This window comes from Heptranchias perlo, chromosome 9 (genome assembly GCF_035084215.1).
Source record: "Heptranchias perlo isolate sHepPer1 chromosome 9, sHepPer1.hap1, whole genome shotgun sequence".
In the NCBI taxonomy this organism is placed as follows: Eukaryota; Metazoa; Chordata; class Chondrichthyes; order Hexanchiformes; family Hexanchidae; genus Heptranchias; species Heptranchias perlo.
Window position 1 is genome coordinate 48,322,486 of NC_090333.1, and position 25,541 is coordinate 48,348,026.

Consider the following 25,541-nt stretch of genomic DNA (forward strand, 5'->3'; position numbering starts at 1 on the left):
TCAAGCTTTGGCCCAATCCCTGTTAAGTGGTGGGGGAGGGGGTTGTGGTGTCTGGTATCTCTGCTCAGTGGCAGTGGCAATCACTGTTCAGCGGGCGGTGATGTGTTTCATTGCTGCTAGGACGGAGGTATTGTCCGCTCTGTTCCAGGTCACTGGTGCTGTCATTCCACATTTTCTATTGTTGTTGTCTCTACAATCTCTGACTTCTCAGTGTGGGTCAGGCTTACATCTTCTCCATGATTGAGGGCTTCATTGGAAATGTCATTAGCTATCTTTATCCCTACTACAGACTGTTCGTTTTTTTTGTGATCTTTGGCTGTCGCCAGTGGGGGAAAGCCACTATTTCTGCTCAGTGGGGAGGAGCTTCTGGGATCTCCTGCTCTACGTGGCTATTTTCCACATTCATTCAATGTTTCTCTGATAATTAGGGTGTACACTGCTCCACTGGACGGACTGGCACCTATTGATTTCTGCTCAAACGACAGTCTTATTCTTAATTACTGACAGCCATATGTCCATTTCATGTTCCCTCGATTTGGCTTCATACTCCCATTCCTTTACATGGACTAATTTGGAAACTACTTGGCCGTGCTTTCAGAGCCGTGCACTCATTTTCATTGACTTCTGACTTTTTTTATATTTCTGTTTATCGATTTAAGACGGCACAGATTGTTTTAAGGTTCTAGATTCTTAACTTTACAGTTCTTAAAAAGTGCAGAATTTCTGCATTACAAGAAAATAAAAACTGACGGCTAAGGTTCAGGTCAAGGATGTCACATCATTTTAGGTCATAAGCCTTTGTTCTTATTAGTCACATAACATTATGTTCACAGCGCTACCTTCAGACACAGTACTCTTGAAATTCTGAGACCATTTTTAATATATAATAGATGTATATATTTTTTAAAATCAGAATATAGGGGAATTTGGGGGGGAAACATGAATATTGAAAATCTGTTATTAAATCAGTATTTAAAAGAACAAAAACAAGTTAACATTTTGGATGCAACCCTCCTTCAGGACTTCGATTATCATTTTGGGTGAGACTCTTTTAGATGCAGATTGACTTGCTTTGCATTTCTAGCATTTTCTGTTTAACTGTTCAATATGCTAACTCTTGTTTATGTACATAAACTGTTAGTTTTGAAAGGCAGTTTAGTAGTGTTCAGCCTCATGGCTGAACATTGCTAAACTGCCTTTCAAAACTAACAGTTTATGTACCAAAAGTAACAGTTACATCCTATTGAATTGTGAAAATCCTCAAATGTAAACTTTTCGGCCTTTCTTTTTTACAGGTTTCAAAGGCTTCAGCAGACCTCATGCGGTACTGTGAGGAACATGCCAAAACTGACCCTCTGCTCATGGGCATACCAACCTCAGAAAACCCCTTTAAGGACAAGAAGCCTTGCATTATATTATAGTTATAGATCACCTTTGTGCTTTCTTTTTAAACAGACCAATATTAGATCAGATCTTGATGTGATCTTAATGCCCCCTAGTATCCACACGAAACACGGTTTAATTTTTTTTCCCATATTGTGTTTTTCACTTTTTTCTCCCCCCCCCCCCCCCCCCAAAATTAGAGTAGGGAATAACTTGTGAATTCAGACCAAAAAGATGTTTTTTGTGCCATAAAAGTATAATGAAGATCGAATGTAATAAATAGCACTTAATATGCCTTTATATCTACCATAGTTTCCTATGTTAGTGCAAAAGTGTGCAATTTTTAAATTTGCAGTTGTATTTGTATTATGTACCTTACTGAGACCAACGTCCTAATTGTTAATCTTGAAATAGGTCTTTGCCAGATCATTATTGTGCAGAACTCTGTCTAACTGCCTTATCATCTCACCACTTCTGATTCACATGCCTCCACTCACTCTGTCTTTGTAACCTATCCCGGCTTATGTCCCCTTCTGCACCCTTTGCCTTCTGACTCTAGTCTTAGAATATAAGACATAGGAGCAGGAGTAGGCCATAAGGCCCCTCAAGCCTGCTCTGCCATTCAATAAGACCATGGCTGATCTTCGACCTCAACTCCACTTTCCCACCCGATCCCCATATCCCTTGATTTCCCCTAGAGTCCAAAAATCTATCTATCTCAGCCTTGAATATACTCAGTGACTCAGCATCCACAACCCTCTGGGGTAGACAATTCCAAAGATTCACAACCCTCTGAGTGAAGAAATTTCTCCTCATCTCGGTCTTAAATGGCTAACCCCTTATCCTGAGACTATGCCCCCTAGTTCTAGACTCTTCAGCCAAGGGAAACAACCTCTCAGTATCTACATTGTCAAGCCCCCTCAGCATCTCATATGTTTTAATGAGATCACCTCCAGAGATAAACTCCAGAGAGTATAGGCCCATTCTACTCGATCTCTCCTCATAGCACAACCCTCTCATCCCAGGAATCAATCTAGTGAACCTTTGTTGCATCCTCTCTAAGACAAGTATATCCTTCCTTAGGTAAGGAGACGAAAACTGTACACAGTACTCCAGGTGTGGTCTCACCAAAGCCCTGTAGAATTGTAATAAGACTTCCCTACTCTTGTACTCTAACCCCCTTGCAATAAAGGCCAACATGCCATTTGCCTTCCTAATTGCTTGCTGTGCGTGCTTGCTAACTTTTAGTGTTTCTAGGACGAGGAAACCTAAATCTCTCTCAACACCAACATTTAATAGTTTCTCATCATTTAAAAAATGTTCTGTTTTTCTATTCTTCCTATCAACATGAATAACCTCTCATTTCCCCACATTATAATCCATCTGCCACCTTCTTGCCCACTCACTAACCTGTCTATGTCCCTTTGCAGATTCTGTGTCTGCACAGCTTACTTTCCCACCTAGCTTTGTATCGTCAGCAAACCTCTCGTGTAACCTCCTCCTTTCGCTTCACCATTGGTGGCAGAGCCTTCAGCTGCCTCAGCCCAACTCTTTGGAACTCCCTCCTTGAACCCTTTTTCTTCTCTTCCCTCCACCTTTAAAATCCTCCTTAAAATCCTGTTTTTGACCAAGCTTTCATTCATCTCTCTTAACTCTCCCATCATGGTTCAACACCCATCACTTTTTAGTTTCCTTCTGTAAAATACCTTGGGAAATTTTCGAGGTGAAAGATACCAATTAAATGCAAACTGCTGTTGAAAGTAGCTGGTATTGACAAGGTTACATGATTTGTCTGAGCATACTTTTGCCTATGGGAAATCTGTTAGTACCGAGTACAGGTTCTCCCAAATCAGCACAACCACTGGTTGAAACTTCCATAACCAACATTTTTGAAACAATAGAACATCTGAGAAAAGAGTGGACTTGTCCATTCCAAACGCAGTGTCCGCAGGACCTATGTTGTCACTCTGTGTTCAGTGGCTCAAGTGCAGATGCATTCAGTTTGGAGCCTGTCTGTGCACGGAAATGCAGGTCAGATCTCGTCCAGTCAATGAAAGAAAAGTAAAATACAGAAAAAGAAAAATGAGGAGAAAATGTTGTATTGCCAGCCTGTGTCTCCAATACAGTGAATAGGTTGTAAATTGTAATAGTTAAACATTGTGAAAAGCATTCGATAATTTATTAAACTCATTGGCTATGCAGTTTGAGATCGATAAGAATTAAGTTTTGTGAGGAGCATACGTATAGGCCATTTAGCCGCTCGAGCCTGTTCTGCCATTCAGTGAGATCATGGCTGATCTGTGACCTAACTCCATATACACGCCTGAGCCCCATATCTCTTAATACCTTTTGGTTAACAAAAATCTATAAATCTCAGATTTTAAATTTAACAATTGAGCCAGCATCAACTACCGTTTGCAGAAGAGAGTTCCAAACTTCTGCCGTCCTTTGCATGTTGAAGTGTTTCCTAACTTCACTTCTGAAAGTCCTGGCTCTAATTTTTAGGCTGTGTCCCCTAGTCCTAGACTCCCCAATCAGTTGAATTAGTTTCTCTCTATCCTTCCTAAGATGTGGTGCCCAGAACTGAACACAGTACTCCAGGTGTGGTCTAACCAGGACTTTGTATAGCTGTGGCATAACATCTACCCCCTTATATATTTTTTTATTCGTTCATGGGATGTGGATGTCGCTGGCAAGGACTGCATTTATTGCCCATTCCTAATTGCCCTTGAGAAGGTGGTGGTGAGCCGCCTTCTTGAACTGCTACAGTTCGTGTGGTGAAGGTTCTCCCACAGTGCTGTTAGGTAGGGAGTTCCAGGATTTTGACCCAGCGACAATGAAGGAACGGCGATATATTTCCAAGTCGGGATGGTGAGTGACTTGGATGGGAACGTGCAGGTGGTGTTGATCCCATGTGCCTGCTGCCCTTGTCCTTCTAGGTGATAGAGGTCACGGGCTTGAGAGGTGCTGTCGAAGAAGCCTTGAATTCTAGTCCTCTAGATATAAAGGCCAGCATTCCATGCCCTTTTTTGATTATTTTCTGTACCTGTCCCTGACATTTTAATGATCTATGTACATGGACCCCTAAGTCTCTTTGGACCTCCATAGTTTTGAGCATTTCACCATTTAGAAAGTGCCTCACACTTGCCTACATTGAAATTCATTTGCCACAGTTTTGCCCATTTGCTTAATCTATTAATAGCTCTCTCTAGTTTTATGTTTCCATCTACAGTGCTTACAATGCTGCCTGTCTTTGTGTCATCGGCAAACTTGAATATGTGGCTCTCTATCCGGTCATCTAAGTCGTTAATAAATACAGTGAATAGTTGAGGCCCCAACACAGATCCCTGTGGGACACCACTAGTCACATCCTGCCAATTTGAGTACCTACCCATTATTCCTACTCTCTGTCTCCTGCCACTCAGCCAATTTCTTAACCAGGTCAATAATTTGCCCTCAATTCCATGAATTTCAACTTTAGCTAACAGTCTCTTACGAGGGACTTTATCGAATGCCTTCTGGAAGTCCATATAAACAACATCCATAGACATTCCCCTGCCCACTACTTTAGTCACCTCTTCAAAAAATTCAGTCAGGTTCCTCAGGCTTGACCTACTCTTTACAGATCTCTGATCTCTGGCTTTCTCTGATTAGCTGAAAATTTTCAAAGTGTTCAATCACTCTATCCTTAATTATAGACTCTAGTAATTTCCCAACAACAGATGTTAGGCTAACTGGTCTATAATTCCCTGGTTTCCCCCTCTCACCTTTCTTAAATAGCGGAGTGACGTGCAATTTTCCAATCTAAAGGAATGGTTCCTGAATCAAGAGAACTTTGGAAGATTATAATTAAGGCATCTGCAATGTTCTCACCTACATCCTTTAAAACCCTGGGATGGAAACCATCTGGTCCTGGGGATTTGTCACTCTTTAGTGACATTATTTTCTTCATTACTGTGAATTTGCTTACGTTAATTATGGTGAGTCTCTGATCCTGATTCAAAATTTGTTTCCTTGGGGTTTCCAGCATGCCGGCAAGAGTATTTGCAAACCCATTAACCCTTGCTTTTATATTATTTGATTAATTTGGATCTTTGTTCTTCGGTGGTTGCACCTCATTGCTGTCTCATCCATGTTCCTTTCATTTTTTTTTTATATCTACATTGGGAAATTGGCAGCATGATTTTACTTTCTAACAGTGTTCAAAGAATTTTGTATCTGCAGTATTAACCATGGCATTGCCTTAGATCAACACAATAAAGACGAAATACTTTTTTTAAAACTTGCCAAAATGAAAATTGCAATACAAAGCTCATCTTTACCAGTTGAATTGTATTATATTAATATATGGTTTATGTAATATCTTAAGATGATTGGCTGATGAGCAGTCAGTCACTTAATCTTATTGGGACATCCTATGAATCCCACATGGGCTACGCAGAACCAAATACATTGACTTTGCCTGCAGACAATATAGAATGGCCATAATGATTATAACAAAACACTCCCGAGATGCTTTTGTATTCTTTTAATTTGAATTCCAGGAGCCAGCTCCAAGCATTTGTGCTATTAAATCCATTTCTGGTAGCCCTGCACAGACTTAGCCCTATTTTATTCTGAGTCTGCCACCACCTTTATAGAACAGTAGATTTTATCAGCATAAACACCTGGTACCAAGAAGAGCCACATTGAACATATGGCCTACGATATTCTACAATTGAAATTAACTTCTAATTCATTTGAATTTTTATCAGCACCTACAAAGGAATGAGCACGATTTCTATTCATTTATTTTAATCTTTGATCATTTACATGTTTTTCTATCAGTAAGCTGCTTCATTTTGCCTACTGTGACCACTATTTTCTTATATCTTGATTTCTTTCTAGTGATTTGCCCATGATGCAGTTTAGAATCCTCTTTAAGACCAAGATCTCCTTGTAATTTCTGCTCCTCTGTTTAAGTTTAGCTGGTCTGCTGATACTTTGCTTAGGACAATGGAGCTCTCTGTGGCTAAGTAGCGCCCCTGATTTTGTTACCTAAATTCCAAGTTAGAAAGCTCCTGGTGGAGTCTCAGATCTTCAGCGTACTCTGCCTCGATGATGGTGGATTTTTCATTAATACCAAAGTTGGATCACAGGAGCCCTCTTGAAATGCAGCCATGCCGCTGACCAGAAGCTAAGCTCAGTGAAGTATTGAAAATATTTACTACGGCACCACCAACAACTTCAGCCATTTCATCAAGCCCCTTTAATTAGCCTGTACCATTTCGATGGCTAAGCAACTGATTTAAGTTTTAATTTTATTTTCGATAAAAAGGGCCGGTTCAACTCTAAGAAAAACAGATACAAAGTGTCTGTTCATATCTTCTGCTGTGCTCTTGTTGTCATTTATAATTCTGCCCCAGTCACCCTGCAACTGTCCTATTTGTTCTCTAATGGGCCTCTGACTCCTAACATAAGCAAAAAGTGCTATCCTATTATTTTGGCTGCATTCAACTATTCTTTCTAGATACATTTTAGCTCGCTTAATATTTCTTTTTGTTAACACTAACCATTTTTTAATACCTCTCCTTGTCTGAAACACTTTTACTTATTTTGTAAGTCCCCATGACTCCATTGTGACTTTCTCTCATTATACACTCTTCTCATAGGGATATATGTATAAGACTTCACATCCTTTCAGGACTTTCTGAAAGTGTTCCATATTCTTTGCATGTTAAAATAATCGTCGCTAAATACCCTCTCCTGTTTAACTGTCTCTAGGTCTCTTCATTTCCATAAATTGAGCCACTGGAAAATGCAGAACCAGCATACTGTTATCCTAAACTTTCTACAGCCCCATGCTTTAAATTGTATGAAGAGTGGTCCAAATCAGCAAGATGTTCCCCCATCTCTGTGCCACCTATCAAATATGGTTCATTGTTAAGTCTACCCTTCAGTGCTTGCCCTCACACACTGACTTGATGCAATAAATGATTGCTTCTGAACAAACGTTTCTTGGGGACCTCCCATCTCTTGTGCCTGCCCCTTGTTTGTCCATCTTAAGTGGATAACTGAAATCTCCCATCATCACTACCTTAGTGAGTTGATTACAAAGCTGCAGATCCATTTCCCTTTTTTGGTTCAGCGTCTATAACACAGACCTAGAAGCACTTTGGTATATCTGACAAACTCCAGTTGGAGCCAGTGTGTTTCCCCATTATTTTCTCCACATGCAATATATCTTCTCACTCCACTACTTTTATTCCTGATGGCCACTCCACCCCCCCCCCCCCCCGCCATCCCCACATACCCCATCATTTCTAAACAATGTAATTTGAGGTAGGTGAAATTCAGACCCAACATAAAATCCCAGCCACATTCCTGTAAAGGTCATCAGCTCTGTAGAATTCACTTGCCACTCACGAGTTATGAGGCAAAGGTCACTCCTGAAATACTTCTAAACTGCATTGTGCAACATGTTTTAAACTTGGAAGGTTTTTGTTTCTTTTTTAAAAATTAGCTGAATTCTTTGGAAAATACATTAAATGGAAAAGTTTTAACTTAAAAATCCATTGACTTGCAATTATTTTTATTATACAATTTCATTCTCCCCTCTTTCAATTGAACTATTCCACAAGTCAGTTTTTGCTTCTGGATTGCAACAGTTGTTTAGTGTTGTTCTCAAATTAGAAATTTGTAAATAAATTTAAAGTTATTACCCCAGTGTGAAAGATAATCCTTTCTCAAGATTGCAGTCGAACATTCTTATTAGATCTTCACATAAAGAGATGAATTAGGAGGACTGGCTATCAACTGTGCAGGGAACATGTCTGGGCTTGTGTGCTTGTCGACCTTATATTGAACAGATATGTTCGCTCAATGGTTTAGCGGGGAGAGAAAAGGTGGTATATGCTGAATTTCATTTTAAATGGGAAAATTGTTTCAGATTTAACCATGTGCAGCGATAAGTCAAACTTTAAATGCCTTTGAATGAAGGAAAAGAAATATGAAGTATTAAGATTTTGTACACACTACTTTATTTCAAAGCTTTATATTTAGTTTAATTCTGTTCATGTTGAATGAAAAGCTTAATTATCACAATAGCACTGTTGCCTGTATCATAGTGGAGACTACACACTACTCAGCTCTCTGGTACTCAGACTTAATTTTTCTGTGGTTCAATAAACCAGCAAAAAGAATTGTTAGAAAATAGAAAAAGAACCTAAAAGTGAGTGCAGAGATTTACACATCTGTCCTTTCCCCTCTGGAATCTGGGTTTGAATCCAGCCCAGACTGATGTGATGTCTCTCTCTGCTGACTGTAAGGATTGTGTGAAATTATTTTGGAGTAATCTCAGTCTGGTTCAAAGTGGGCATACATCTACAGTTCAACACTAAGTTGCCAAACACATTCCAAGATTGTAAAGATGGCCATGGGAATTTTTAAAAATCATACTTGGTGGTTAAGACACATTGGGGCACAGTCTTTGCCATATCCAACCTTGGGCATACTTGATTGGAACACTGGGTTCCAATAAAATAGAATGCTCTTTCCCAGTACTGACGTTCCTCCCATTGATAGACCAAAAAAATTTAGAAAAGTCAAACGGTATACAAAATGCATGACTCTAGCACTTGAGTCTGATGACTTTTATACACGACGACTGCTTGCCACTCAGACCGTATAGCCATGACACGCCTTGCTGCACACTGGTGATGTTTATTTTATGCCTCAAATTAACATCCATATCCATATTTAAAGTTTAGAATAAATCTCAAGATAGTAGTAAGAAAAGACACATTGTGTTTTCTAAACACTGATTCTGTATCATTATGATATGAACTAGGAAGCCTGAGTCGTCATTGTATATTAATTTCATCTGTAGTTGTTTTTCTGCTTTATACCTATTTTCTTCCTTTTGATTAGTTTAATTCTTGCTATAAAATTGTGTTCCTCTTTGCACAGATATGTTGCTATTTACCTTTTGAAGAAAAAAAATCAATACTACAACTTAATGATTTTTCTATTAATACTATTTGCCAACACCAGAAATTATTAGACAGCAAATAATTTTGTATATTTTAATCTTTATTTCCCCAATTCTACTTTGATTGTGAAAAGGGAAATGCTGAAATTGTACTCAGTGCTGTGAATGTGTTCAATATCATGGATGCAATTACTCAAATCATTTTATTAATAAACTCATTGCATTTTATAACTTTTGTTTCTTGATTTTATTAAGCACTGATGAAATGTTTTTATGTACTTGTAGCAATGTAAGGATGGGTCCTTCTTGATTGCCTAAAGTGAAAATGAACCTGCCTAGCATGCTTTCTCTGATCCTCCTCCTCCTCCTCCTGCAGAACCTTAGAGAGGGATGTCCAGTGAGATACCCACAATTTCTATATAAGCAACACACAGTAACTGCTCCCTGAGGAAACAGGTACAGTTAGCAGAAGCTCTGAGTAAGTTCAGTTTGGAAATACAGTAAAGTGCATAGAAGGACTGAAATTGGTGGAAACAAACAGATTATCTACTGGCAACATGTAAAAAAAAACAATGAGTCCATTTCAAGAGAAAGGACTGAATATGGTGATTATGCTTCCCATATAATGCCTGTTTTAAATGATGTGGAGATGCCGGTGATGGACTGGGGTTGACAATTGTAAACAATTTTACAACACCAAGTTATAGTCCAACGATTTTATTTGAAATTTACAAGCTTTCGGAGGCTTCCTCCTTCCTCAGGTAAATGAGTGCTAATATCTGGAGCTGTCTGGATACTCTGACTTCATTATGGTGCTTTGGCTTAATTTGCATTTATGGGAGGCCAGTGCTCAGGGTTTCAATGCCACAGGTGATTCTGGATCACATTATAAAGTGCGATGTGCAATGGGTGCTCCCATATCACAGCAGCAGACTCACAGAACCTATGGAAAAACTGGGCAAGCGAAACTGCCAACAAGATAAGGGAGCCAAATTTAGCAGTGTGGATGCTGGGAGCCGGTCTTTTGGAATCTGACCCAAAAGATCACCACTATAAAAGTGGCTTTAGATTTAGAAAGGGTCGTCTGTTTCATTGAGTTCACTTACAGCAGGATGCAGTGCACATTTGTGAAGTATTAACTCTAAGAGTGCATTCTACAAAGAGCAATATAAGATTCAGTTTTCTGCTAATCTGATGCAAACAGTGGCTGTGGATAATACTGCCTAGTGTGAAACTGAGCCACATAGCAGGAAATTCCCAAGTTCAATCACTGATCTGTAGTTACTCAGCCGGGCTCACTGTGGGGATATTACACCTGAACTCGGGAATCCTGGGTTAGGGAGGATAACATTCAATCAGAGTTCTGGTTTGTGGTTGCTATCCAGTGACCTGTGCTGGTGAATGCATATGTGTGGACATCTAGGGAGGAAAAAGGTTCAGGTTCAGCTTTGTTGCTTTATGTCGTCAATAGGTCATTGCCTGCCATCACTTTCTGTCCAGACTCATGTTTGAAGAATGGCACTTGGATGTGTTAACTGAGGGTCCCCATGACACCATACCCCAGCATAAAAGTCAGCAACTTCAGGAGAGAAGGGTGAATATTGCTATTATTCTGGGACATTTTCCTTCATTTTTACACTTATTTGGCTCAGTGATCTCATCAGTACAGAAGAGATAGGTACAAAAGTGGGCATAGTTTCAGAGCTGAAAGAAAGCAGTCTTGGCCATGGACCTGCTTGGGGTCGAACTGAGATGACAAGGTTCAGTAACTGAATCCAAACAAATGCAAAAAGAAAATCCTCTTTTCTCATGAATTTTCTCCTTTCCTACCTCTCTAAGATTCTTGAGTGCGTATTCACCTCCTATATTAATCTCTTCCATAACTCCCAGGTGAAATCCCTTCATTCTGACTTCCATCAAACATCCCCACACACGTACCTCTAACAGGGGATGATCGATAGTGATTAACCAAAGTCAGTGTGGAGATGAATCATACGGACCAGAAAAGTCCTGGTTCTACCTCTGGCTTGTGCTAAATGAGCTGAAATTAGTTAGGGTGGTAATAGTGGCACTACAATTGACCTCAGCACCCTGGATAAGTGACTGGTTAATTACTATCGGAGAGGAGAGGAGAAAATTCATGAGAAAAGAGGATTTTCTTCTTGCGTTTGTTTGGATTCAGTTACTAAACCTTGTCATCTCAGTTCAATTCCAAGCCGATCTGTGACCCAGACTGTGTTCTTTCAGCTCTGAAACTTTGCCCACTTTTGTACCTCTCCTGTACTGCTAAAATCCTAAATCATAACATCACCATCTTGAGATGTGGGGTAGATTTTTATCTTTAACTGGTGGAGCAGATTGCCCACCCTTTACAAAACCTGCCTGATTTTCATTCAATTGATTTCAGTGGAGTGAAAATCAGGAGGGTTCTATAATGGGCAAGAGTTCTGCTTTGCCTGGTAGCAAGGACGAAAATCTACCTCTTGATTTCTTCAATGTCACCTCACCGGCCTCCATGAACTCCAGCTCATGTCCCTTCCCACAAAAAAATGCCATCACTCCCATCCTCACCAAGCCTTAAAAACCCTTCTGTTCAACCATGCTTTAACTCCCTAAGTGGCTATTTCCCTTTCTCTTCTGCTCGGTATACGCTTTACTTGTACCCTGTAGTGCTGTGGTGTTTTCTTTAGTAAAGAAATGTAAGTTGTTATATTCTCCTAACTGAATTAGGCTCCATGTAAATGGACTAATGAGTAGGTTTTTTTTTACAAGGCTTAAAACTCTAATGAGTGCTTTACAATGTGACTATGGCCTCAGGGATCAATACCAAAACTTTGAAACCTGGGTAAATCAGTCCGAGTAAAGGGCCCTCTTACTATTCTTAAACCTTATCTTTAAGGCACTTAAACATCTACAGAAATTACCACCCACCTCACGAGAAAAACCTCTAAGGAGTTCACAGTGGTATATAAGCGCACTGCTCAAACATGTCAAGATGTAATTTTCACTTGGCTTTACAGCATTATTGGTACATTTGCATAGAAAAGAAAACATTGCTTTGCCTAATTACATGTTGTTCTGTAGCAGAGCTTTACTTAATTAGACCTACATGTAGAGCATCAAACTACCAAACAGCCATTCAGGGATCCTGCAGTGTGTAAATCCATTAGCCCTAAAGCCACTCTGACTGGGCTTTGTATTGAGCCCTGTTCAAAGGTTTTCAGACTCTTTTAAAAAAAAATCTATTCTTATTGGCAAGTTTTGATTCTTTCAGCACCAATAATCCTTAATGTTAAAGGGTGTTGTAATTTAAAGAATTGACCATGAAATAAGTTATTGTTGGGCTCTGCTAGTTGTTCAGTGCTTAAGTTAAATGCTTGATATGGTGCTGTCATACAGACGAGAGGTGCTTTTAAATTCCAGCACCAGTTTTGGGAGAGCAGAGATATAGCAGGTGCTGCTGTCCCTCATTTACACATTGCACCGTTATCCATAAGACACCGTCTCCCGCCCACTCTAGCCCTGAACTCCCATCTCTTTGAAGCGTCTCTCTTTAATCCAGAACTAGCTGCGCCTCGAGCCAAGCTGTTCCAGTACAGCTACAACACTGGCATCTACCCGACAACGTGGAAAATTGCCCAGGTATGTCCTGTCCACAAAAAGCAGGACAAATCCAATCCGGCCAATTACCGCCCCATCAGTCTACTCTCAATCATCAGCAAAGTGATGGAAGGTGTCGTCGACAGTGCTATCAAGCAACACTTACCAATAACCTGCTCACCGATGCTCAGTTTGGGTTCCGCCAGGACCACACGGCTCCAGACCTCATTACAGCCTTGGTCCAAACATAGACAAAAGAGCTGAATTCCTGAGGTGAGGTGAGAATGACTGCCCTTGACATCAAGGCAACATTTGACTGAGTGTGGCACCAAGGAGCCCTAGTAAAATTGAAGTCAATGGGAATCAGGGGGAAAACTCTCCAGTGGCTAGAGTCATACCTAGCACAAAGGAAGATGGTAGTGGTTGTTGGAGGCCAATCATCCAGGACATTGCTGCAGGAGTTCCTCAGGGCAGTGTCCTAGGCCCAACCATCTTCAGCTGCTTCATCAATGACCTTCCCTCCACCATAAGGTCAGAAATGGGGATGTTTGCTGATGATTGCACAGTGTTCAGTTCCATTCGCAACCCCTCAAATAATGAAGCAGTCCGAGCCCGCATGCAGCAAGACCTGGATAACATCCAGGCTTGGGCTCATAAGTGGCAAGTAACATTCGCGCCAGATAAGTGCCAGGCAATGACCATCTCCAACAAGAGAGTGTCTAACCACCTCCCCTTGACATTCAACATCCTGGGGGTCACCATTGACCAGAAACTTAACTGGACCAGCCATATAAATATTGTGGCTATGAGAGCAGGTCAGAGGCTGGATATTCTGCGGCGAGTGACTCAACTCCTGACTCCCCAAAGCCTTTCCACCATCTACAAGGCACAAGTCAGGAGTGTGATGGAATACTCTCCACTTGCTTGGATGAGTGCAGCTCCAACAACACTTAAGAAGCTCGACACCATCCAAGATAAAGCAGCCTGCTTGATTGGCACCCCATCCATCACCCTAAACATTCACTCCCTTCACCACCGGCGCACCGTGGCTGCAGTGTGTACCATCCTCAGGATGCAGTGCAGCAACTCGCCAAGGCTTCTTCGATAGCACCTCCCAAACCCGCAACCTCTACCACCTTGAAGGACAAGAGCAGCAGGAGATTGGGAACAACACCACCTGCATGTCCCCCTCCAAGTCACACACCATCCCAACTTGGAAATATATCGCCGTTCCTTCATTGTCGCTGGATCAAAATCCTGGAACTCCCTTCCTAACAGCACTGTGGGAGAACCGTCACCACACGGACTGCAGCGGTTCAAGAAGGCGGCTCACCACCACCTTCTCAAGGGCAATTAGTGATGGGCAATAAATGCCAGCCTCGCCAGCGACGCCCACATCCCATGAACGAATAAAAAAAAATCTCCCCTGCCCTCTGTAACTGCATCTTGCCTGTGAGACCTGCTATCTTGATCCCCTTCCCTTCCAGGCCCCCACGCTAGCTGACATCATCAATGATGCTCTCTCCTCAGGTACTGCCCCTTTTCCCCTCAAAACCATGGTTATCAACCCATCCTCAAAAAACCCACCTTCAACTTTTCTGTCTTCACCAATTACCACCCCATTTCCAACCTCTCTTAGTTTGCTAAGGCCTTTGTACATGCCATCACTTCCCAGCTCCAAGACTGTCTCTCCTATCGCTCTATTGGAATCCCTCTTATAGCACCAAAATGACTGCAACCAAAGTCACAAACCTTTGACTGTGGTGCATTATCTCACCTCGATCTCTCTGCAATATTCAACTTGGTTAATTATGCCATCCTCCAACATGTCTCCTCTGCTGCCCAGCTTCTGGGACTGCCCTTGCACAGTTCCACTCTTATGTTGCTGAATGTAGCCAAATAATCTCCAGGAATGGCTTCTCTGTTACTGAATGCTACACTGTCACCTCCAAATATCTATCCTTGGCCTCCTCCTATTCCTCATCTACATGCTGCCTCTTGACTGTGGGAGGCATTACAACCAAGCCTAACCGTATTCTCACCTGCCATCAACACACATGCACTCTCCAGCAGGAATTGTTGGATAGCTTTCAGGAAATCAGGACAACTGTCTGATTTTCCCCACAATAACCAAGGAGAACTGAGGCCAATTATTACACCTCTACTGAGGCCAACTACCTCACCACAGACTAGGGATCAAACTTGGCACCTCCATTCCTGTATGACTCATTGCCTTAACCAGCTGAGATATTTTGGAAGTGAAGGTCATCAGAAATTCTTATATTAACTGACTTTAGTCTCTCGCATTGGCACAGCAACTAACTGCCCCACCTAGTTTAGTACTAAGCCATACAGATCAGATAGATTCCAGGTTATAGAGTCATAGAGTCATACAGCACGGATAGAGGCCCTTCGGCCCATCGTGTCCGCGCCGGCCATCAGCCCTGTCTACTCTAATCCCATATTCCAGCATTTGGTCCGTAGCCTTGTATGCTATGGCATTTCAAGTGCTCATCCAAATGCTTCTTGAATGTTGTGAGGGTTCCTGCCTCCACAACCCTCTCAGGCAGTGAGTTCCAGACTCCAACCACCCTCTGGGTGAAAAAGTTCTTTCTCAAATCCCCTCTAAACCTCCCGCCTTTTACCTTGAATCTATGTCCCCTTGTTATAGAACCCTCAACGAAGGGAAAAAGCTCCTTAGTATCCATCCTATCTGTGCCCCTCATAATTTTGTACACCTCAATCATGTCCCCCCTCAGCCTCCTCTGCTCCAAGGAAAACAAACCCAATCTTCCCAGTCTCTCTTCATAGCTGAAGCGCTCCAGCCCTGGTAACATCCTGGTGAATCTCCTCTGCACCCTCTCCAAAGCGATCACATCCTTCCTGTAGTGTGGCGACCAGAACTGCACACAGTACTCCAGCTGTGGCCTAACCAGTGTTTTATACAGCTCCATCATAACCTCCTTGCTCTTATATTCTATGCCTCGGCTAATAAAGGCAAGTATCCCATATGCCTTCTTTACCACCTTATCTACCTGTTCCGCCGCCTTCAGGGATCTGTGAACTTGCACACCAAGATCCCTCTGACCCTCTGTCTTGCCTAGGGTCCTCCCATTCATTGTGTATTCCCTTGCCTTGTTAGTCCCTCCAAAGTGCATCACCTCGCACTTTTCCGGGTTAAATTCCATTTGCCACTGTTCCGCCCATCTGACCAACCCATCTATATCGTCCTGCAGACTGAGGCTATCCTCCTCGCTATTTACCACCCTACCAATCTTTGTATCATCAGCGAACTTACTGATCATACCTTTTACATTCATATCCAAGTCGTTAATGTAGACTTAGATATGAATGTAAAAGGTATGATCAGTAAGGTTCAGTGTCTGATGTTAGTTCAGTTAGTTGATCGCAACTCTGGTTCTCATTCCTGATTGCTATTCTGTTACTCCTGCTGGAAGATCTGTGTGTGAATATCAAATGAGAACAAAATCAATTTTAAATGTGATACACTACTCGCTGAATAGCCCATAGATACTAACTGTCTAAACTCATACAAGAAGAATGGCTACCTGCACAAGTACTATCGGGCTGTGGAACTATACTATAGCCTGAGCCAGTGTCTTCAGAAAGGGAGGGAGGAATGTGAATTCAAAAACCGAATTTTCCAACCCCAATTTCACATTAAGGATGTGTAATAAATTCTATATACACCTTGTGCTCTACAGTCCTATTCATACAGTATGATTTGATGTATGAAACTCAATAAAATCAAAACAGTTAATTATTTTGGATTGCACATGTCTGATTGTAGGGAGCTCATACTGAATCAGAGGGTGTGTAACTCGCAGTACTTGTAATTTAGCTTGGAATGTTTAATTAAAGCTTTCAAAATGGACACTGGTGGCTCAGTATTACACAATGTGATTAAAATATCACATCATTTCCATATATAGCATGTGGCAAGTAACTTTGGTTCACAATGATTCCTAATTATGTTTTTCAACCACACCCAAGCATTCAATACTGACAACATTAAAAAGAAAAGTTGTAGTCTATGTTTCACACCATTCCATAGGAAGCACATTACTGTCCAGAGAAGGTACGTGCAGGCCGCCTAACACCTTGCCTGATCTCATAAATCTAAATTATGAGAAAAATGAAGGAAATTGATCTAAAGTTGGCCTGGACAAATTGTTTGTTCTGATGAAGGGTTCAAAAACAGGAGGACACCATTTTAGAATTAGAGATACTGGGGGTTCTCCCGCTCGTCCTCCAGGACTTTGGCAGAAGAGCTGTGAAAACCCAGGTAAAATGCCTAAAGGCCCTTTATGCCGTTTTTCCAAGGTCTCGATAGCTCTTCTGCCAAAGTTATGGCAGATGAGTGGGAGAATCCCCATGTAAATTCATCCCTACTGTTCAGTTGGGAAAGCACTGCCCAGTGTGGAAGTGAGCCATACAGACTAGGATGAAGGGTGCTCTTTCCTGAATGGCCACGAAGCACGATTGGCCGTAGCTGTGAGGCAGTGATGTTGCAGTATGTTTCTTTGAAATTCCTGTGTGTGTTATTTTAACAAAGGCACTAGCCAGTTTATTTGTGTTAATAGCTTAGTTAAAATAGCACAGAAATGTCAGCCTAAAGGTAAGTACAGCATTGGTCCTGGCTCTGATGGCCTTCTGTCACTCTTTGTCTCAGATCACACTTGAAGAAAGGCTGGTTAGGAGAGGTACCAGAAAGCTGGAAGCATCTGTGGAACTGTAGCTTAGTAGGAATCAGTGCCTTCAGGAGGAACAGAGAAAATTAGAAAGAAGAGAAAAGCTCAAATTTAGACTAAATTACAACTCCTGCATTACAACAGTGACAACACTTCAAAAGTCCTTTATTTGCTGTAAAGCACTTTGGGACGTCCTGGGGTCATGAAAGACACTATATAAATGCAAGACTTTTTTTCTTTAAATTTGTTAGGGTGATAGGAATTAAAATAATAAACTATAACATATTTAAGAACTATAGTGCAATATTTTTATTAATTTATATGTAATTGCATCAAAATAAAACTAGTATGCTTTCAATGTAATTCAAATGTATTTCTTCCAGTTTTTGTATATTTACAACCAGCCTGTATTCTATGTGGAATACAAGCTACTTGCACAATGCGGGATAGCCTTGTTGGGCAGTGATACGCATTTGTATTGCTCACCTAGTGTACACGAACAAACGTGGCTAAATGGAATGCAGGAATTCCTTGAGTTACCTACTACCGGCCTATCCCTTTCTGAGATCAATTACTGATAGCTGTGCTAAATTTATTGTGAATTTTAACCAGAGAGACATGACTCAGACAGAATACATTCCTCTGAAATGTGGCACTGCATTGCTATTCAGGTAAAAGGGCAAAGTTCTAACTGAGTTTACTGTCCAGTTTCCTGCCCCTGAATTCATTTCTTCTGTTAGACTTCGACCTAACAAACTAATTTGGATCTGACTTTTACAATCTGCTAATATATCTTTGTTACATCAATCTAGACATACTTATTTGGGCCCATTTCAAATTGCTCACATAGTGAAAGCTTTATAATACCATGAAAAATATTTTTAGCTTTTTCTCGTCAATGTTCTCCCCTCTTCTAAAGATATTAACTCTTGCTGGGGTATGGTTCCATGGGCACTGATTGCCCTCAAACTTTTATCAAATGGTCACTTTTACATGCGAGTATTGGTTGAAAATGTCAGAGGCTATTTAACCCAGCGGATTGAAGGGGAGGGGACGGCACGGTAAAGGATCACAGCTGAACATAAAAGGAAAGTACTGCAGATGCTGGAAATCTAAAATAAAAACCGGAAATGCTGGAAACACTCAGCAGGTCAGGCAGCTTCTGTGGAGAGATGAAGATAGGGTTAATGTTTCACATCGATGACCTTTTGTCAGGGTTCTGAAGGTAATCGATCTGAAATGTTAACAGTGCTTTCCTGTGTCCACAGATGCTGCTTGAACAGCTGAACATGCTCTTGTCACATGACATGCACACAAGCAGTTCCAACAGTGGTCACTGAATGATTGGGGTGTGGACCTAAGCTGATTTTTCCCTCCCTAATCCTGGGGTGCTGTAGCCAATTGTAGTATCTCTGCTTCCATCTAGGCTATCGGTTAACTCAACGCAGACTGAAGTTGAACATGCAACCTTCCTTATAGTTATTTGCTATCTTGACAGCTGCCCAAACTAGGAAGTCAGTCAGTTTATATTACAGCACCGTCTTCACAGGTGGCATGGCCTTTGGAGGCATCACTGTAATATTAATGAAGTGGTGTGTGTGCATCAGAATGAACAATATCATCTTGCAAAAGAAAATAATCACTAAAGGCAAACATAAATGATCACAGCTACATTTGTCCTGGTCATGGGCAGCCTGAGCTCTCAACCCACCTGTATAGAGCAGTGGTGTGGTTTTTACATTGCTCACCTGTTCAAACCTTCCCCTGACATAGGGGAAAGCGCATGGTCCAAAATGCAACTTAAGAAGAATTTGCCCCAACGAAAACAGCTGAATTTAATAATCCCACCATTTCCAATTAAAACAATCCAGTAATATACAAAATAAAATGACCTGTTACAGTGTAGAATGTGAACAATAAATAGCTGGTCAATGAAAGTGTAATAATCTTTATTAACAGGTTAAAAAAATTATAGTCAATCCCTTCAGTTAAACATAAATAATAAAAAGTCCACTTATATAAAATCACAAAATAACTTATTTAATTTCATACTAAGACAAAACAGCAAAAAATCGTATTTGCTGTTGAAATACAATAAATTCTTTAACACATTAAGTAAGCTCTTTGCTATTTTTAAACTTTCCCTCAGGTCCTTGACATCTTGTAATTATTGAACAATACTGCATTTCCACAACTCAATGAAATCAAACACTTCTGTTCTCCTTCGGTCCAGTTTTGTAAAAACAAGTTTAAGTTCTATTTCCCGAAATGGAAAGTTGTAATTCCCCCGCAATTCTTCCGGAAGTTCTGTTACTCTCTGCTATGGAACCAGCTCAACCATTGCTTCAGTTCCCGTCTGCTTACTCATCGTCACTGTTTCCAGGCACAAACTGAAGCTGAGTCATAGTCCAGCGTTCAGAGAAAATAATTACACAGAGCCGAAACTCCAGTCTAGCCCGCCCTCAGCAACAACAATCAATCTTAATTTTCCAGCGCCAAGTTTTCGGGCAGCTATTGAGAAAATCTCCCGAGCAATCCCTTAGAGGTGAATGCAACTCTTTAAATCCAGTTTTGCGATTAATCCATTTGAAAGGGATCACCGTTCGGGCAAATTGATGATTGGGACCCACTGATCCAGGTAACGGCTTTCTTTGCAAAAACAGGTGACTTCGCTCAACGCATCTTTCCATGGTGCAACTTGACTCTGAAATAAAGCAAAATAAGTCACACATACAGAACAAACAGCATTAACAATTTGCATCGTTTAATTCACCATCCCAATTGTGATCTATATTAGCTATTCACATACACATCACTCTAATAGAGGATCTATGACACGCCATCTATTGGTGAAAAACTTCAAAAAGAAACATCAGTTCATCTCCGAGTATCGTCTACATCTGACCGCAAAGATTAAAAACTAGTTGGGCGCCTTTGTAATAATTTGTTTTGTCTGCAACAAGCGTGGATCGCACTAGTTACTTTGCAATAACCTGGACTGATTTCAGTCAGTCTGTGAAAAGTGATGGGGAGGGGGTGGTGCCTGTTTCATCTCGTTCATAAATTGCATCATTTAAAACTTCGCTAAAGTAAGATCTCTGTCAGCATTTTTTAGCCTGATTAAAGTTCTATTCCTCCGTGTTTGTTTTATTACTGTGATTAGAGTAATACTTACTGTAACCAATATGCAATGGAGATCTTTGGGTTCGCCTGCCCCGTCCATCCCGCCCAGGATCTCAGCCAGACGGTGCATGTTGTTCACCCTCATGATGTTAATGTCGTTTTCGCAGCAAAAAGCTTGGATCAAAGTAAAATGAATTTGCAAAGCCACGTCCAGATCGTCCCCTTCGTCCGTGGCAAGCAAACATAAAACGACGTTATCAGGATCCCTGTTGAAAGGGAGGAATAAAATCAAAACGTTTCCAAATGAAAAACAATATTTAAAAATCGAAGATGCGAAAAAAAAAACGTGTGGAAAGTTTGATTCTTGATGGACACTTACGCGTTTAGGAGTTTTGCTGCCTCATACACTCCAACTGTGATGCAGCCTTGCGCTAACGCGGAGCTCAAAACTTCTTCCAGAGCTTTTCCCACCACATCCATCCTGTCACAAAAGTCAGAAATAAGGAATCAAAATCACCATTAGCGCCCTCGTCAAAAACATGAAAAGGATCTAGCTCCAGAAACTAACAATGCTGTGTTACAGTCACCTCAAGCAAGTGCAAACTTACGAGCTTCATCTAATAAAAAATGATTCAAATATGAGGAGAAAATTAAACTTTTTAAGCGTCGCTCAATGCAAAATAAGAATCAGCATCGCGCACGGACTATTCATATTGGTCAGACATTGTTCCACTATTTTTCAATGATCTGATTAGTTTAAAATGCAATCGATTGAGAGTTTTCATTTTATTTTTACCTGTCTGTTTTCTGATCGCCTGTGAGCTCTTCAAAAGTCATTATGTTTGTAGGTTTGGATGAGTGTCACAGGTTGCTATAGGTTCCCTTTCTTTGCTTGCAAATCACTGCGGCTGCTGTTGTGCCCCTAGCCCTGTGACTCCTGTCGCTTCTCCCGGCTCTTCCACAAACCCCAGCCCTCGGGGGGAGGGGCCACAACCAGGGGCAGGATGTAACAAGCCCAGCCCGCCAATCAACTGCTCGCCTCTCACCATGCATTTGCATGCTCGGTTCGCCATTGGCTGTTTTGCTTTATGCTAATAAGCCCCCGGCTCACTCCCTGACCCGCTGGGGACAAAGGGTCAGCCCGGTGCGGAGGCGGGGCCTCGTCGCCTCACTCGGGCATTTCATTGGATAACTTTATTTGTCAACCAGCGTGTATTGCACTGTGATTGTCCGTGTTTGTAATTTGCAGGTTTGCCCTGTGAAGTTGTACATGGAAATAAATACCTTTATGTTTTGCTCCAAAAAGAAATAATTTTTAAAATGCGTGTGCAATTTGTAGACACAATAAACAAGCTACGACGTCCCCTGCAACCTCCATCACCAAGGCCAAGGGCAGCAATGTTAAGGGGGAGCACCATCACCTCCAAGTTCATCTTCAGATCACATACTACCTGGACTTGCACATATATGGCCATTTCCTTACACGTTGCTGGGTCAATATCCTGGAATTTCCTATGACAAGAGGCTACACTTCAAAAGTGCTTCATTGGCTGTAAAGCACTTTGGGACGCCCTGAGGTCGTGAAAGGCGCAATATAAATGCAAGTCTTTCTCAACTTTCTTTTCAGTTTAACATCTCATCCGAAGGACAGCATCTCTGACAGTGCAGCGATCTATCAGTGCTGCACTGAAGTGTCCGCCTGGACAATGATTACATAAACATAATCCCTTTTTGTGATCCGTCCAAAACATTTGTAGATCAGAGAATTCAACTAAGTTGCATTCTTTTCCATACTGTCATATAATGGTGTTAGTATAATATTGTAACAGTCCAACAGAAATAATAAGTCATCTATTTTTTAATCAAGCAATGTTCCAGCAGTTTTTAATATTGTGTATGATATCCCCATACCACACAGTTCCTTAGCTGGGAATATAGTTGAGGGTATCTGTGGGTATACATAGTATATTCACTTTTGAAGTTTAGAGGCATGGGCATGAATACCAGCATATGCTTGCTTAGCAGGTGGTGTAATCAGCAAAAGCACTAGAGCCTCTAAAATAGTCAAGTACACCGCAATATGACATCCAGTACCCAAGGTGCACTGCAAACACATTAAGTGAGCGTGTAATTGCTGTTCACTGCTGTCAATCAGACCTGAGCCAAGATAATAGGTTGTGTTTGTGGGAGAGAGTGCACTTGCTTAGATGGTCAGTATCAGATGGCAGCAGTTGGCAATGGAGCTGGATTTTGTGGATTGATGCTATAGGGTTAATTTGTAATTTTACAGCCTTTACAAATAAATACCTGAGAACAGACAGAGGAGGCAGTCCACTACACCATCTCAACCGTAGACAGAGAACTGGGGATGAGGGAGCAGTAGGGGTGCAGCAACTGCCCAGAGAGTGAGGCAGCACTGAGTACTGGACATCCTGATCTGACTTTGGGAGAGGGGGTAGAATGGTTAAATATAGAGCTTCCTAACATTGGGGACTGAATAGTTGCTCAGAAACAGCTTAGCCTGGGGGTGGGGGGAGGGGGTTGCTGTTCATGGTACTAAACACCCACTTCTAAAACTGAACTGTGCCAAGTGGAAGCTGTGATACTTCCAGCAGGTGCAAGATAAAAATTGGATAGGCTGGTGGCAATTTGCTCCTCCTAGTGGTTGGCCAAAGTAGTATGACTGGTAGCCTGGGAACAGACCACAAACCCACTGCCCTCTTAATAGCAAAGGTGCATTGTTCAGACAGACTGAAAAAAAGGGTAATTTACTTTGGAAATAAAAAGTGTCCATTTTTCATTTTCTTTCAGATGCCAATTGACCTGCTCTGCATTTTCTGTTTTTATTTCAGATTTTCAGCGCTCGTTTTTTTTATGTCTGCTTAAAAAAAAATGTAGTTTTCCTAATATTTTCCTCCTTATCAAGTTGAGGAATGTCAGTACTTGGAACAGAACATCCTTCCACTGTGTTAGCATCGAGCACTTATAGGTCATGGTACAGGGGACAGATGCAAAAATAACATTCCCTTTACTCTTACTGAGCAATCTGCCAGCCAGCTGAGATCACCATGCACACAGGTATAGCATGTTGACTCATTGCATTACATAGCTTGTTCCCCACACACAAATAGTTTATAAAAGATGATGAAAAGTTTTACCATGCACACCATGCACACATCCTCCCAATGTTTAAAGAAAAATTCTTGGGACATGGGCATCGCTTGCAAGGCCAGCTTTTATTGCCTATCCCTAATTGCCCTTGAACCCTTCTTGAACCGCTACAGTATGTGTGATGAAGATACTTCCATAGTGCTGTTAGGTAGGGAGTTCCAGGACTTTGACCCATAATGATTGTAACACGTACATTGTGCCATAAACAGAATGGTGTCTGTTGGGTTTCCTGTCACTAGCTGACTAACTGACTGCTGACGGCACTATGGACAAGGTGCGGCATGAAAGGTTTGATGCACTGTTTAATAAAAACAGTTCCCCTTTGTCCCCAACCTCAGGATCCCTTCCTGCACCACTGTAACATTTTCCATTTCCAGCACTGTAGTTGTAGACCTCTTTGAGTGATTTGGAATATTTTGGGCAGTTCGTGCTGTGGGTCCATACCAGCCAGGAACTGGATCAAGGATACTTGGACCCATTTCACATTGGACCCTTACAGCCGGCAGAGGACTGGATTCAAACTCAGAAGCTAGCAATGAAGGTATAGCATTACATAGCTTGTTCCCCACACACAAATAGTTTATAAAAGATGATGAAAAGTTTTACCAAAACATCCATTTTTGTTTTTGTATGGGGCATAGTTACTATGGGGCTGAAATTCCTGGTATAGGGAAAGGCACAACTTGGGTGGATCACTGGTGGGGGGAGCAGGAATCTGGGACAAAACTCAAATCCCCTGGGTTTCTGCTCTATTTAAAATGCAGCTGATAGCCTGATTGGGAGGAATGGGCAAGTTTTCCATCTGCACCCCCTCCCCCATGTTCGCAGCCAGTTTTGAGAGCATGGGGGTATATCTTTTTTTTAAGTTGATATGGGATGTGGCTGCATTTATTGCCTTTTCCTAGTTGCCCTGAGAAGGTGATGATAGGATTTCTCCTTGAACAGCTGCAATCCTTGTGGCGATGGTGCCTCAGAATGGTGTTTGGTAGGGAATTCCAGGATATTGACCCAGTGATGATGAAGGAACGGCGATGTATATCCAAGTGTATGACTGTGTGATCGTGAGGGGATCTTAGAGATGATGGTTTTCACATAAAATTGCTCTTGGCCTCCTCAGTGGTAGAAGTCACAGGGAGGGTGGTGCTGTTGAAGTAATTTTGGTGAGTTACTGCAGTGCATCCTGTAGATCGTATATACTGCAGCCACAGTGCGCTGGTGATGGAGGGAATAGATATTGATCCTGGTGAAGGGGGCATCAATCAGGTCAGAAATGGGGATGTTCGCTGATGATTGCGCAGTGTTCAGTTCCATTCGCAACCCCTCAAATAATGAAACAGTCCGTGCCCGCATGCAGCAAGGCCTGGACAACATCCAGGCTTGCGCTGATAAGCGGCAAGTAACATTCGCGCCAGACAAGTGCCAGGCAATGACCATCTCCAACAAGAGAGTGTCTAACCACCTCCCCTTGACATTCAACGGCATTACCATCGCCGAATCCCCCACCATCAACATCCTGGGGGTCACCATTGACCAGAAACTTAACTGGACCAGCCACATAAATACTGTGGCTACAAGAGCAGGTC

General features: G+C 41.6%; 2 protein-coding genes and 1 long non-coding RNA gene across 6 annotated transcripts in view; 2 read left to right on the plus strand and 1 right to left on the minus strand.

Moving 5' to 3' along the window:
- The window catches only part of LOC137325356 (guanine nucleotide-binding protein G(I)/G(S)/G(O) subunit gamma-12), a 122,024-nt gene extending 112,441 nt beyond the window's left edge, over positions 1-9,583 (plus strand). For all 4 annotated transcript variants that reach the window (XM_067990351.1, XM_067990350.1, XM_067990354.1 and 1 more), the window contains one exon: positions 1,296-9,583. In XM_067990351.1, coding sequence (XP_067846452.1) covers positions 1,296-1,421 — 126 coding nt within the window. In that variant the 3' untranslated portion in view covers positions 1,422-9,583. The remainder of the gene's footprint in view (positions 1-1,295) is intronic.
- Positions 9,584-9,730: 147 nt separating this feature from the next.
- LOC137325017 (uncharacterized) overlaps positions 9,731-25,541 on the plus strand; it is a 59,232-nt gene continuing 43,421 nt past the window's right edge. Inside the window, exon 1 of the long non-coding RNA XR_010963775.1 lies at positions 9,731-9,808. This is a non-coding gene — a long non-coding RNA (uncharacterized lncRNA). The remainder of the gene's footprint in view (positions 9,809-25,541) is intronic.
- On the minus strand, positions 19,597-21,749 carry LOC137325016 (growth arrest and DNA damage-inducible protein GADD45 alpha-like). Its single transcript, XM_067989720.1, has 4 exons — positions 21,584-21,749; positions 21,167-21,268; positions 20,840-21,053; positions 19,597-20,368 (listed from the first exon to the last, which is right to left on the minus strand). Exons 1-4 carry the CDS (start codon positions 21,622-21,624, stop codon positions 20,261-20,263), a joined length of 465 nt encoding a protein of 154 aa, XP_067845821.1. The 5' UTR covers positions 21,625-21,749; the 3' UTR covers positions 19,597-20,260.

Coding starts and splice junctions, on each gene's coding strand:
- LOC137325016 (XM_067989720.1), bottom strand. CDS start 21,624: ATGACTTTTGAAGAGCTCACAGGCGATCAGAAAACAGACAG. Junction 21,269..21,583: donor GGCGATCAGAAAACAGACAG/GTAAAAATAAAA, acceptor CTTTTGTGACAG/GATGGATGTGGTGGGAAAAG. Junction 20,369..20,839: donor TCCATTGCATATTGGTTACA/GTAAGTATTACT, acceptor GCTTTATTTCAG/AGTCAAGTTGCACCATGGAA.